General features: G+C 37.0%; 1 protein-coding gene across 1 annotated transcript in view; it reads left to right on the forward strand.

Moving 5' to 3' along the window:
- Gbe1 (1,4-alpha-glucan branching enzyme 1) overlaps positions 1 to 16,024 on the forward strand; it is a 262,662-nt gene that overhangs the window by 125,009 nt on the left and 121,629 nt on the right. The window contains 4 exon segments of the mRNA NM_001100502.1: positions 5,698 to 5,823; positions 6,641 to 6,776; positions 9,102 to 9,192; positions 12,981 to 13,190. Of these exon segments, the coding sequence (NP_001093972.1) occupies positions 5,698 to 5,823; positions 6,641 to 6,776; positions 9,102 to 9,192; positions 12,981 to 13,190 (563 nt within the window).

The raw sequence follows: 16,024 nt of genomic DNA on the forward strand, positions 1-16,024 counted from the left end.
CGCGCCGTGTGTGTGTGTGTGTGTGTGTGTGTGTGTGTGTGTGTGTTAGAGAGACAGAGAGAGAGGAAGAGGAGACCATTCAGAGGTCAACCTAAGAAATTAGATCTCTTTCCACCTATGGAAAACTGAGAATGTCTTGGCATATTGGCATTCACATATGTAGACACATGTATGAGAAATGTTCATAGCATGCACTGTGCACAGGCTTAGCTATACTCACTGAGATAAAATTATTTTTATATTACTGAGTAATTTATAGGACAAAACTTAGTCACTACTATGTTCCTCCTGGGATTTCTGCAATTCACCATAACTCGGCTACTAACTGGTTAACAGCTCACAATTTAGAAGCCTGTCTGCTGCAGCTTGCCTCACATGATTGGAAGGCATGCGATATATAATGTATGTTACACTTATGTGTATACATATGATAACATCATTTTCTGTGATGTTTACTATTTAGGTTAAATTTCTCACAAAAGTTAGAGTACAGGAGGAATTAAAGAAGGAATAGCTGTCTCATAACTTGACTTTGGTTGTATTCTTTGTGACTTGAATCTCCTAGTTATTTTAATCAGTATTATTTTCTGTTATTCTCAACAGTTTTTTTATATTGTTTCTGTTTTTTCTTTTTTGGTAAATGACTGCTCCTTCTCACATGGACTTTTGTGGACTAATTTGGGCAAACCGAGTATTATTTAATATCTGCTTTTTTCTGTGTATGTGCTGTATATTCAGTCATGAAATTGAAGTTACTTTTAGCACCATCTTCCAGAATATGATAACGCTTGGCTTGTTATAACTAGCCGAGCATGTGTCTGTTTTTATACAGAATTTCTGGCCACCTGAAGAGAATCCTTATTTCAGCAATTTTCCAGTGCATCAAAGACATTCTTTTGCAAGAAAGATTTCAAAAGATATTCCCTCCATGACAGATCTTTGATTTATTTATTTATAGATATTGGCCATTCACTAATCTTTTTTATATTGTATATTTGAGTTCCAGCCCACAGACATTCTCTACATAGAATTTGACTCCACACAGTTTATTTAAGTCGATTGGACTTTTATATATCTAGAGGTTTCTTTTATTGACTCCTTTCTTTATCCTGATAATATACTTTTAATATGACCTTTACATAAGGTATATAAGAAGTTTGATATAATAAAATGTTCCTCTAAAATAATTAACATTTATAACAGTGTTGTAAGTTATGATTTCACAAATTATTGGCCATATAAATATTATTATGCTATCATGCCTATTAGTGTAATAGATTAATTTGACATTTTATTGCATAAATGGTTATCAACAGGGTAATGTATAAAAAATTTAAAACAATAGTAGCAGGGACCCCTGGAATTGTGTGATTACACAGGTCACATATTTGTAATCTTTAATGATATTTCTACATTTAGAATCAATACAAGGGATAAAGTGATAATTAAACTACAAATGGACAGTAAAATATGCTGTCCCCCAGTCTATGCATTTAATTTTGTGAAGTTGAAAACATTTTTTCATAATTTGAAAGAATATTTCTCTATTAAGGATCAATAGTGTGTTTTTAACATTTAGACCTTATCCATTGTTTTTTATTAATAAAAACATTAAATGCTTATTAGACAGGCAGATCGTCTTTGTAGCTACACTGTGATTGCTTCCATGAAACTAATTACATACTTAAAATTGCACAAACCTCAAGATTATTTTTTATTGGACTTCTACTCTGGTAAATTATCTTTAGAGATTTTATAGTCAATAGCTGGGAGTGAGATTTTCACTATGAAAGTATCAAGTGGAGCTTTGTACCTATGCATTAGTAAACTTGAAAAGGGCAACTTACTGCAGCATCCAGGAATACTAGCCTCTGAAATGTGCTAAAAGGGAGCAGAAGTTACTAGAACACAGGAAGTATTCAGGAAGCCAAGTCCTCCCTCCAAAAAGGATCTATAAACAACAGTATATATAAAATATATCTTTTCCCTTATTAGTCTGTCTCCTGGTTGGATTTATCATAGTACTATTAATTGGTTTCTAAGAATAATGACATTGTGAAGAGGTAGTGAACATAAAGTGTTTATCCTGGTCAAGTTGTGTTAGTGAGGAACACCCAGGAGGTAAGTCATTAGAAAGCTATTATGTAACAATCATATAATTTTCCATTTGGTGCAAAGATTTCTCTACACATCACGTGGACTTTTCTATGAAAGGAGAATGAAAATGAAAGTTGACATTCTTTGCAGTAATATGTGTCCCTAGGTATATATGTTAGAGAAAGGAGAAGCAGAACAGGTGGGCAAATGATGCATTCGGTGACTTTTTGTCTGGTATGATGTCCTTTGATTATATCTTAATGACAAGCTTGTGAGTTTTTCTGTTACTACTTCAAAAATTCTGGTAGAAAGTTTGGACTTCCAGGTTGAAGACAAATAATTTATTGCTTAGAGCACCAAATAAGTCAAAACCTATGTTTTCTCATAATTTTCAACCCCCCCCCCCCCATGAAACTGTAGACTCAGTTGACTCTAGCCTACTCAGTGGACTTGCATCATTGTAGTGGGCTGATGAGTTTGGAAAGATCCATTTTTATGTAGCAGTCAGTAAGTTTGTCTGCTTTGTAGTTTTCACAAAGCCTGACCTTAAGAAGTGGTGTTAGCATCCCCAGCAAAAGCATTAGATTCTTTTGTTAACTGACCACAAGGTAGGAGTCTGGATGCTAATACTGGGTCTGTTCCTTCTGCTACTTATAACTAATTGAAATATGATGATATCAAAATGTACAGGACAGGCAGCAAAATATTGTTCCAACATGCTATTTTGTTCTGTTCCCAAAACAGAAAAGATAGCGAGATATATTAGAAGTGATTTTCACTCATCTACCTTTGTATTTGTCAGGTTCTGGCAGAGCCTCTCAGGAGACAGCTATATCAGACTCCTGTTAGCATGCCCTTCTTGGCATACACAATATTGTCTGGGTTTCATGACTGTATATGGGATGCATCCTCAGGTGGGACAGTCTCTAGATGGCCTTTTTTCAGTCTCTGCTCCACTCTTTGTCTCCATATTTCCACCTGTGAGTCCTTTTGTTTCCCTTCTAAGTAGGACTGAAGCATCTACATTTTGGTTTTTCTTCTTGAACTTAATTTGGTCTCTGAATTGTATCTTGGGTATTCTGAGATTTTGGGCTATTATCCACTTATCAGTGAGTACATACCATGTGTGTTGTTTTGTGATTGGGTTACCTCATTCAGGATGATATTTTCTAGTTCCACCCATTTGCCTGAGAATTTCATGTAGTCATTGTTTTTAATAGACGAATACTACTTCATTGTGTAGATGTACCACATTTTCTATATCCATTCCTCTGTTGAAGGGCATCCAGGTTCTTTCCAGCTTCTGGCTATTATAAATAAGGCTGCTATGAACATAGTGGAGCATGTGTCTTTGTTATATGTTGGGGCATCTTTTGGATATATGCCAACAGAGGTAGTTCAATGTCCAATTTTCTGAGGCACCTCCAGACTGATTTCCAGAATGGTTGTACCAGTCTGCAATCCCACCAACAATGGAGGAGTGTTCCTCTTTCTCCACATCCTGGCCAACATTTGTTGTTACCTGAGTTTTTGATCTTAGCCATTCTGACTGGTGAGAGGTAGAATCTCAGGGTTGTTTTGATTTGCATTTCACTGATGACTAAGGATGTTGAACATTTCTTTAGGTGTTTCTCAGCCATTTGATATTCCTCAGCTGAGAATTCTTTGTTTAGCTCTGAGCCCCATTTTTTAATAGGGTTATTTGTTTCCCTGAGGTCTAACTTCTTGAGTTCTTTGTATATTTTGGATATAAGCCCTCTATCAGATGTAGGATTGGTAAAGATCTTTTCCCAATCTGTTGGTTGCCGTTTTGTCCTAACCACAGTGTCCTTTGCCTTACAGAAGCTTTGCAGTTTTATGAGATCCCATTTGTCGATTCTTGATCTTAGAGCGTAAGCCATTGGTGTTTTGTTCAGGAAATTTTTTCCAGTGCCCATGTGTTCCAGATGCTTCCCTAGTTTTTCTTCTATTAGTTTGAGTGTGTCTGGTTTGATGTGGAGGTCCTTGATCCACTTGGACTTAAGCTTTGTACAGGGTGATAGGCATGGATCGATCTGCATTCTTCTACATGTCGACCTCCAGTTGAATCAGCACCATTTGCTGAAAATGCTATCTTTCCCCCACTGGATGGTTTTAGCTCCTTTGTCAAAGATCAAGTGACCATAGGTGTGTGGGTTCATTTCTGTGTCTTCAATTCTTTTCTGTTGATCTACCTGCCTGTCCCTGTACCAGTACTATATATTTTTTTTAAACACTATTGCTCTGTAATACAGCTTGACTTTAGGGATGGTGATTCCTCCAGATGTTCTTTTGTTGTTTATAATTTACAACTGAAGAAGAAGAAGAAGAAGAAGAAGAAGAAGAAGAAGAAGAAGAAGAAGAAGAAGAAGAAGAAGAAGAAGAAGAAGAAGAAGAAGAAGAAAAATAATACTAGACCCTCCACAGCTCTCAGGGGCTAAACCACAATCCCAAGAGTATGCAAGGATGGACCTATGGCTTCAGCTGCATATGTAGCAGAGGCCTGTCTTCTTGGGCATCAGTGGGAGCAGATGCTCTTGGTTCTGTCAAGACTCAATGCCCCAGTGTAGGGAATGTCAGGGTGGGGAGGTGAGAAGGAATGAGTCGGTTGGGGAGTATACTCATAGAAGCAGGGCTAGATAGAGAGGGTTTCTGGAGTGAAAACTGGGAAAGGGGCTAACATTTAAAATATAAGTAAAAAATGTCCAATAAAAGAAGAGAAAAGGGGTTGGGGATTTAGCTCAGTGGTAGAGCGTTTGCCTAGGAAGCGCAAGGCCCTGGGTTCGATCCCCGGCTCCGAAAAAAAAGAACCAAAAAAAAAAAAAAAGAAGAGAAAAAAGAAGTGTTTTTCATCCCGTGAGTCATTGAGTATCAAAGTATCTTTTCACAAGGTTTGTACATCAGATATGCTAGATTTAAGATAGTTACCTTATAATTCATAACAGCAGCAAAATTACAATTATGAAGTACCAAGGAAATAATTTTATGGTTGGGAGGTAACCACAAAATGAGGAAATACATTAAAGTAATGTGAAATTTGGAAGGTCGAGAACTACTGTATTTACTGGTTATAGTATTTTATTGTGGTTGAACAACATTTTAAAATTGTGTTTGTATGTGTATACATTTCAAGTACTAAACAATCCTACTCATTCAGCATCTGAATTATTATAACTTATTCCCACAAAGGAGTAAAAAAGGTGATGCCTGTATAAATCCTTTTTCTCGGTCCCAAACCAGGAATATTTTCTCTGTGTGATTGACTTACTGATAGCAATTTCCAAATGATCTTGTCATTTTAGTATATGCTGTATGTTTAATTGACTACTATAATAGTTGGTTTGCAATCATAGAAATTGCAGGAGGGTCATAAAATATACAATCTACATACATCTTTAAGGATCCTATTGTAATAGCAGATGAGCAAAGGATTTAAATATATTTTTGTGGCTATACACCTGGGAACTCACCTAAATTCTTAGCTCATTCTGCTCCTGTGTAAAGCAGTGCTCATTAAGGGTTGCGGACTCGTTTAGACTTACGGGCCTTTTCTAAATCAGTACTGCCTCCTCTTCTTTTTAGGTAGTTATTACCAGTAAGAGTGGTGAGATTCTGTACCGCATCTCCCCGTGGGCAAAGTATGTGGTTCGCGAGAACAACAACGTGAACTACGATTGGATACACTGGGATCCAGAAAACCCCTACAAAGTGAGAGCAGCAGATTGTAAATACCTGCTTTTATGACAATGGTCAAATTCTTTCTTCAGCTCTTGCTTAGTGCTCTACAGGGTAGTGTCCCTGTATTAGGCATCTCACTTATCAAAGTCTGTCATGTTGCAATGAGGCATAGAGGCAAATTTTCTTTCTGCCCCTTTTGAAGTTAGTCAAACCAGTAAATTTCCCTAAAGAAGAAATATTAATATGAATTGATTATTAATTAATAATTAATATTACTATTCATGAACAAGAAATATTAGTATTTGAGGTATAATTTCTAACTTACAAAGATTTAAGTAATGTAATATTTTTACTATCAGAGATGTGAAGATGGATTAGTGCAGTTATGACAGGGGCATTGGGATGGCAGACTAATAAATGTATTAGGTAGGGATTTTTTTTGGTTGTATGTTTCACACCTGTTTTATATATATATTAGAACTAATCTTCCAGGCTTTTGTAGTACTCAGTCTTGCTAATGAATGATATATATTGAATAATTAAATTTTATGCACCTCTCAAGATTCTATATTTTTCCTAAGGCATAAGGTAAATAAAATAGGAAAGAGAATCTCTCCAGTCAGTGATGCTGCATGAGTCCATTCGGGATTATTTTTGAACAAATGGGTTTCTTGATACAATCCTGGCGATGATTAAGAAACACAGTGCATGCGTCCCTTGCCTTTGTGTGGAAGGATAGTCACAAGTGTTTCCCGAGTTTCTCCACTGTTTAGTTTCCCATGTCTGAGTAGGTAATGTCACAACTGAACTCTCATCTTAATTCCACTTGTAACTTCTTCTTCTGTAGTTCAGGCATTCCAGACCTAAGAAACCCAGAAGCCTAAGAATTTATGAATCTCATGTGGGAATTTCTTCCCATGAAGGAAAGATAGCTTCTTATAAACATTTTACCAGCAATGTACTACCAAGAATCAAAGACCTTGGTAAGTAATAATTGTGATTTTTATTCAGATAAAATTTTAATGAGACTGTTCTCTTATTAGAAAAGCTAATTACAAGTGTCTCTTTTTTTGAGTTACGAGATTAAATATGTAATAGAAATGCATTTTATTTCAGGCTTCTCCAATTGCTCTGTAATAGTGATAGCATAGAAAAGAGAATTGGAATAAGATAGAGCATAAGCATTTAAGATATTATTCCAATTTCAATTTAAAGTAATGTGAACTGATGGCTTCCGAATGGTAGATAAATATGCAAGTGTAATTACTTTCCAACAGAAGATAACCTTTATCATTTGCCGTGGCCATTGATTATAGCCTGTCCATTTCAGTATTTTAGGGAGAAAAATATCTTGTATTTGTCCATTTCCGTATTTTAGGGAGAAAAATATCTTGTATTTGTAAGGTGTCTGGAATTCGTTTTGGCTCAGTTATTACATAGTGTCCATGCCTGGATGACGTTTTTTCACAAACATTTCAGACCTCATTGGAAACATGTTGAGATGTTCTTGTATCAGACTCCCATGACATAGTCTGACCTCAGAGAGCAGCAGAGTGAATAGTATTTGGGTGACTACTTGCTTCAATAGATTTTGTATCCATTATTTTTCTTTTTATGGATAATGCCGTTCATAAAGAAATTGCAGCATATTTGGTACCTGCTGCAAGAGCTAGACGGAAGACAAAGTACAGTTAATTGTAACACTTCTGCCAGGGAGTTAAATTTTTAGCTGTAGGAAAGATTTAAATGCAAGTCAGGGTTAAAGGTTTCACTTAATTTATAGGTCCTGATTATCTGTGATTTTGAAGTATAATTTCAGAAACCAAAATTAACTAAATTTATTGTTAGCTTTGGTGGATAGGCAAGATGTTACAAATACTTACTGAAGTTCTTTCCTTATGAGAGAATAATAAATTATTTATACCTATCTTTTAATATGGGCTCAGCAGCCCAGGATACTCCTCTGCAATGTTGCTTACACTGCCTAGCAGGGCACACAGAGGGGACAGGAAGCAAGGCATGATTAGCGCTATTCAGATCAACAATGGAAATGTGAGGTGTTGCTCTGTAAGAATCGTACCTGGTATACAGTGGGTATTTAATGGAAAACTCGTTGTCTAAGTCGTATGATAGTTGTGCCCAGCATCTGAGCAGGAATCAATACCTGGGTTTCTGTCACGTTTGACAGAATCAAATCATTTTCCGTTTTCAACAACATGCCAGTGGTGAGAATACTTTAAATATATAAGTTCCTAATCTCAAACATGCATGTGTAACCGATGGAGAATACTTTATGTGCTAAATACCGTCATGAGAATCAGCGACACGGTGACTGAAGAGAGGGAAATTAATTTAGATTTTGTTTTCGCAGAAGTTCAGTTATACTTTTAAATGGTTTGTTCGTGAATCTTCTCTTATGTTCTTCTTAAGAAAATTGCGAAGTTCATACGAATTAGACATTAAGAAAATAATAAGAATATTGAGGACGTGTGTTATAGGAATGTAATTTTCCAAGCAACCAGATCATATGTGAAAAACGATCAAACTGTACTTGGAAGAAAAAAAAACCCGATTTTTCTCATTTTTCTGTTTTGTATTTTCATTATAAGATCAAAGAGGTTCTATCTTTTCTCTAATTATTTACTTGTGGCTAATTCTACTTCTGTTATGAATATTTAAAGGACAATCCCTACTTTCCGAGTGACATCATTTACCAAGAGAAAAACGGATTCCGATGGAGAAAGAAAGGCTGTGTGTCTGGCCAGTGTTTAGGTGTACACATGAAACATACTGGTACTTTAGCTTAATCCTACACTGACATTAGCCCTGACTTCAAAAGAGCTACTTTGTTGAAAAAAAAGGGAACTTGGTAATATTTCTCAAGCTATATGTTAAAATGTCTGAATCCTAATGAAAAGAGGCAAAGGAAAAGCATGTGTCTCGCAATCAGTCACTTTTATTTAGCCCCATAATCTTCCGTATGGATATTACAAGTAAAACCGAAGTTTAGCATATGCAGATTACCGTGTTTAATATTCTAAGGCAAAATTATGTGTACATTTGCATATCATTTGTTGCTTATTAAAATGAAGACATTTCAAATAAGTAGGCAGAATGTGACTCTAAGAGACAGAAGTCCGATTGTGTTAGAAGGTCAGACAAGTAAATTGTGTCAAAGTGGTAGGACTTTGCATGAGGATTAGAGCTCCCAGATTCTTTGTAAAGTTACGTGTTCAGAAAAAGAATTCCTTTTTTATTCTTTTAAAAACGTATGTAGTCTTGACTTTCTTTGGGGTTTGTGCATCTAGGGTACAACTGCATTCAGTTGATGGCGATCATGGAACACGCCTACTATGCCAGCTTTGGGTACCAAGTCACCAGCTTTTTTGCAGCTTCAAGGTAAAACGAATATTTCATCTTCATGTGTATTCCAGTCAATGTAATCAAATTGAACTTTAACATTTAACCTAGTTTTGTTCTGTAACCTCATTTAGGGATAGTGGTTAATAGAAGGTGAATGTCTTCTTGCATGAGGTCATTGACTTTCTTCAGAAGCACAAAGCCTCGTTTGGCCTAGATTTAATGTGACATTCCATGGAATGATGTCAGCTGATGAGTCTCTCCTTAGACACTGAAACTTATACCTTTGGATGCACTTTGTCAGAAACTGGGTCCTGTCTAAGCCAGTACTAAAGAACTCACACCTTTTTGGTAGGACGGAATTGATATAAGGTAGAAGCCCAAAGACTGCACAGACACACTGCTCATCTCACACTTACATCTCCCAGAATATGGGTCTAGAGGGAGAAAGACTATACTAAGTGGTCCCATGTGCCACTAGTTTGAATCCCACGAATTGTCTAAACCCAACATTAATTCTACTGCATGCAGCTTACAGTGTGGGGAAATAGACATAAATTTAGTACCCAAATACAATGTTTTCTACTTTCAGTAACAGCGAACAATAAATTGTTGTTTTAATACCCCCAGATTGACTGTAGGTTCAGTGTGATGTGATACTTGAAGTGGACTGAAATTGTATTAATAGTGTAGCTGAAGACATAAAGTTAGAAGTGGCTTTAAATATATAAGAGTCTAGAAGGAGATAATAACGAATTTTCTTACATCTCCCTGTAGTTCGCTTTGCATAAGACCCCCCCCCCACACTCACACACACACTCATACATACATGCACATTCACATGCATTCACTCACACATCCACACACACACATTCACACACACATACACATATACACACACATTCACACACATACACATTCACACACATATACACACATACACACTCATTCACACACACACACACACATACACACACACACACACGTTCATACACATGTATATTGTCTCTAAGTGCTTTGTAACTGTTATTTTCTGAACTTATCCAGTAAGCTCTCACTCCCTACTAAAAAGTGTTTTTGTTAAAGCTACTGGTGACCTTCATACCTGACACATGGCAACTTTTCTTGGTTACTCTAATAGTCAGAATCACTTGACCCAGCCAAGTCCTTTTGCCTCTCTCCTCACTGTTTGCCTACGCTCCTTTGTTCCTTCCTTCTGGTCCTCCACCTGCTTCTCTCTATGGAACAGGAAACATTTTAATTCTGTTCCATTCAGTTTCTATCCCTTCCTTTGACTTTAGTGCATTTCTGTGCAAACTCCCAAGCTGATGTTTGTAGTTCATGTAGGTTATGTTCCTCCGTGCTGTATATGTCTCATACACGGCGTCTTTAATGTTAACTGAGTAAATGTCCCACCATATCCTCTGTGCTCCTTCCCCCTCACTTTTCTTATTCAGTAAGTGACATTTCCATTTCCTAATTGTTCAAGCCTAGATCTTCGCATTATACTTTTCTATTTCGCTTATGTCCGTTTCTGTACTCTGCTTATTCTAAACCTTAGCCGTCTGCCACTTCATATGGTATCCTAAATCTGGCTGCTCACCTGCCCCAGTCCTCCTCCTCTGGTCCACATTGCCAGTCTTTCACTTGGTTTATTTCCGTAGTTCTTCACTGGTCATTTGAAATCTTTTGTCTTCATTAAATTTGCCTTGATTCAAATATCCATTTTCTGCATGGTAGCCTAAGTAAAGCATTTGAAGAAAAATGTTAAATCTTATGAATCCCCTGCTCAGGTTCTCCATCAGTGATTCTCTTCCAGAAAACCACAGATTTTCAATTGGTCATAGGATAGCATTGATCAGGCGGGCTTGCGCTCTCTCTCTCTCTCTCTCTCTCTCTCTCTCTCTCTCTCTCCCTCACCCCCTCCCTCCATTCCTCCCCCTTCCTTTCTTCCTTCCTTACCTGTCTCTGTCCTTCCCTCTTCCCCTCCCTCCCTCCCTCCTCCCTTCCCTTCTCTCCCTGGACAATGCCACTTCATGTCAAGTTTCGTCTTCGTATCCTCTTAGCCCCCTCCATCCTGTCTGCTCCTGCATCCACACACACTTTGCTGAACACTCTCCTGGTAGATATGCCGTCTTTCCCCTCGCTCCCTTGTTGCTCAGTATCACCTGTGAGAACCATTCATAGATGACTGCTTTTGATTTTTTTTCATTTTGCCATGGAAAAACGATTCGCTATGTTATTCTCCATATTTTGTTGATGTTTCTCTCCCCGTTCTAATGTATATTCCAAAACAGTGATGTTCATAATCTTCAATATGCAGTCTCTATCCTATGGAGAATATTATAATATCATTCTCATGGCTAATGATAGACACTTTAATCCATATTTGATGAGCAAAGACAGAATGAAAGAAACGTGAATGAAATGCGAGGCTGCACATTATTGAGAATGTTGTTCAATGAGAAGAACCAGCTCAATGTGGCTATCGTTAAAAAAAAAAAAAAAAAAAAAGCAATGGGGAGCATGCCGCAGGCGAACCTAATGCTGTGAGAAAGATCCTTCTGACCCCAGTCTTCCTTCATCTTTATAACCTTAGGGTTTTTGTTTTTTTAGAGGGTAACAGGATCTGTTTTACCTTTTAAAGTGACAGCTCTGGGGGTGGGGGTTCTGGTTGGTTGATTTTATTGTTCTTCCTATGGGGTTGCAACCCCCTTCAGCAACAATATCACCAACCAGACCTTCCCAAAGCTCTCAGCACTAAACCACCATCCAAAGAGTACATGTGGGAGGGAGCCATGCCTCCAGCTGCTTTTGTAGCAGAGGATGACCTTGTCTGGCATCAATGTGAGGAAGGCCCGGGGTCCTGTGGAGGCTCATTTCTTCAGCACAGGGGAATGCTTGGCACTAAGGTGGGAATGGAGGGTTGGGTGGGCTAGCACCCTCATAGAAGCAGGGGGGACAAAGGGATAGGGTGTTTGTGGAGGAGAAACTGGGAAGGGGGATAGCATTTGAAATGTAAATAAATAAAATAATAAATAAAAAAAGAAAAAATAAAGTGGCAGCTCTTAATTGGCCAGTTGAGTTGTTCATGGTGAGATTTGCTGTATGTTAAGCATTGCCCTGTGTCACAGAACAGCATATGTTCACAGCCTCTGCTACATATTTCTATGTCCTCTCATGGGCAGGAGAGATTGTAACAATATCAAGGGCAGTTATGTGTGTAGAGGGCAACGTTGAGAAAATAGTACTGTGAGATTGTCCTGAGAAGAAGGAAAGTGTTCCGGAAATGATATTTGTTTTCTACTACAGATAGATCAGGATATGGAGACTACTTACAAAATACCTGTTTCTTCTGCATGGTCAAATGTGGCTCATTCTCTTAGCCCTCTAATTCTAGGGACATTTTGGCTTAGAAACAAGCGCAGATTGGACATACCTCTTTGATGAAAGAGGAACTCTAAGGTTCCATTAGCACCAGTTCAGTTGTATGCCGTCAAAGGGATGAGCAGCTGGAAAACATCAGTGACCATGACTCGCTAGGTTTAGTTATAGACGTCACAAGCCAAAAAGATGAACACATAGAGTTTTATTATTTTCTTAATCCAAAATGCAACTTCCGTTTAGCATTTCAGTTCCATTTAATAGCTTTGGTTCATTAATTTTTTATTTAATATTTTTAATGTACTTTATACCTTCAAGTATGTATAAGTAGCATCGTACAGCATTTGTGTGTCTAAAATATTTAACATTGTGACATAGGCATTGATGTGCAATTATGTTGGTTTCAATGTCATGTAATACTTCTCTGCACCCTTGGCCTTCAGCCGTTATGGAACTCCTGAAGAGCTGAAAGAACTTGTCGACACAGCACATTCGATGGGCATTGTCGTCCTCTTGGACGTGGTACACAGCCATGCTTCTAAAAACTCAGAAGACGGGTTAAACATGTTTGATGGGACCGATTCCTGTTACTTTCATTCTGGACCCAGAGGAACCCATGATCTTTGGGACAGTAGATTATTTATCTATTCCAGGTAAGTGCATATAACATGAAATTCATCGTTGTTGTCTACAGTCAATTTCAATTATTTTCAATAACCAATTTTGTGTGTGTTCTGTAACTGTTTTTCATGCTTTCACTTTGATTCCTAAACATTATGTGAGAAGTTGTAGCTACTGCACAGTACACCTATTTACGGCATATTACGTTAACTTTCAACTTTGTCATATGTCTTTTTAAAATACTTTGATGATATTGGCAGTAAAACTTTTAATTGAGACATTTATCATTAACATTAAATAATAACTATCTCATTGGATCGAACAGAGAAAAATCTATTATTAAAGAAATATTTATTGTTTTAAGTAGGCCACTTGAAACTCACACTTTCTGTCTTTAGATGTCAGCAGTACTTCCGTGGTTTTGTTTATGGCTACATTACTAGGCAAAAGTGAGATTATTTTGTACATATCCCATTTCAGGAATGAATAAACTAAGTTTTAGTGTTTAAAATATTAATTTTTTTTCTACCATACACATACACACATATTAAATTTTATTTTTTTTATCTGATTAAGGATTCAGATATTGTGTAGAGTATCTTAGCATGGATGCATTTTGATTTTAACCTATCTCATGAGACTGGGTGTGTAATTTTCAATTTGTAGCATCAAAATTCAAAGAATTTCAGATTGTTGGGTGTCAACAACTTACACTAGGGAGACTCAACCTGAATATTAGATACCAGAATCTTTGCTACTTTCAAAATAAATGATATCAAGTATTTATATTTCCACTTATGGTAAGTAATGAATATCAATTGAAAACATTATGAGTTTTCTATTTTTATCCAATTATGCTATTTAAATGTAATCAGCTGAAATGTTCACAGTTGTGGAGAGCATCATTTCCTGACAGCTCAGGTGTTCTTTGTTTCTCTGGGTGATTTGCCTGGTTCCTGCTCCTTCAGGCTTTTTGTTTTAAGCTTCTTCTGAGCAGCTCAGCTTGTCTGACAGTGATTCTCAGCTTATATATTATTTGTGAATGAAGGAACCTCATGAATCTTGTCAGTTTCAGGTACTTCCTGAAGCTATTTTGAGCTATTTCTTTCCTGACTTACCAGCTTCTCTGTTAGATGGAATCTTTCCCTTCCACTTACACTATCCTGTAGTTTCACCTTCTTGTAAATATTCTGCCCCCAAATATCCAGTGGATTCACTTTCCTTTTGTGTCCTGTATATCTTAAGATGTTTCCTTCCAAGATGGAATGTTTTAACATAAAAGAGGAAATTGCTACACAAACATTTACTACCTTCTATTAATTCTTGCTTATATAGTTTATCACTACTCTAAATCCACTTGTATACATTTAACATTCATAAGTCTACTCTGCTGTGTTTTCCTTTAGTTTATTTTTTGCAATTTGATGAACCGTCTGCAAATTTGCCACTTAAGATACCACGTGCTTTTAACTTAACAAACTTTTCCTGTTGTATCCCATGCGACATTGTCATTATAAGTAGAACATCTATGTTCAGTGTGATTTTTCTCCCATAACTGACAGTTGATGCTAGGCATCAGCCATGACCATGAGCCACCCCGTGTACTCCTTGGGCCTTTCTTAAGAGACAGAATGTTCATAAAGGTTTTTCATATAGTTTGGCTCCAGTGGTTAGCCCAGGATCACTTCTGCTGTGAATGGTTGGTCTGTCAGATTCACGGGGTGAGGGTGGTGGTCCGCTTATTCAGTGGGAAACACCAGGGAATTTTAAAACCCGTGTTATGAAATCTCCGCATATAACAAGATTTGATCACAATTAATAGACTACTTCACAAATTCAAAAGAGGTAATTAAGATACCCACCCATGTGGAAAATTGTTTATCTCTACCGTGTTTCTGCAGTATAGATAATGATATCTAAAAAAGGCAATGTAATAATGCACTTCTACATTAGAAAATGCAAAAGGCATACAAATCCAAAATAAAGAGAATCTTTTATAAATATGCATAACTTGCTCTATAAGTGCATATCCCTCTCATGCATATAGCTGTATAAAACTCAATACCACACATTTGCTCTCTTCATATGATAACTAGTCTGTCTATGATTTTGTGTCTATGCCTTATTCAGATGAAATCAGAAATGACAATTTCCATTCCATATTTTAAATATAATTTATTTTCTACTCTTTTTCTCTGATCAGTTGGTTAATGTTACAATCTATTGACAAATAGATATATAAGTGGCATGTGGCCCAATTAAAGTGTAGTCTTGTTCTCTAAAGACTTTAAAATGAATTTTAAAATGATTATGTGACTGCTCAAGAAACTCATCTATATTGAGTCACTTCTGCAGAGCGATGTTGCTCATCTTCATCTCATCTATATGTCACAACCTGTCACCATTTATAATCTCTGATTCAAGTGCCATCAGCTAACTTATCCGAATTAAATCTGTCTCTGAGTAATGCCAGAGAATCCTGACTGTACTATTACCTGCTATGAATAAATTTCCAATCAGGAGCTGCCCATGTTTTAATTTACTGTCTACTCCATGGATCTGCCTTGTAACTCTGCTAAATTACAAATGACAGTTCATAGCAGGGAAATGGCTGTCCGTTTATGGTTGGTACAGAGAACTTTTTGATAGATCGGTCACCCACAAGTTCCAAGAGTACCCAGAAATGAAAACCAGTGACTGTACCGTGGGAAGTTCAATTCTGTATTCTGCTTACACGCTCCTCTGGAATCCTGCGAACTCACTGGAGAGAGCCATGTAAGATTGGTTGAAGTTAAGTACCTACTGAGCCTTAACTGTCATTATCAAATTGTCAAACGGCTGCCCTTCTTGCTAAATATCATTTACA

This window comes from Rattus norvegicus, chromosome 11 (genome assembly GCF_021556685.1).
Source record: "Rattus norvegicus strain SHRSP/BbbUtx chromosome 11, alternate assembly SHRSP_T2T, whole genome shotgun sequence".
Lineage (NCBI taxonomy): Eukaryota > Metazoa > Chordata > Mammalia > Rodentia > Muridae > Rattus > Rattus norvegicus.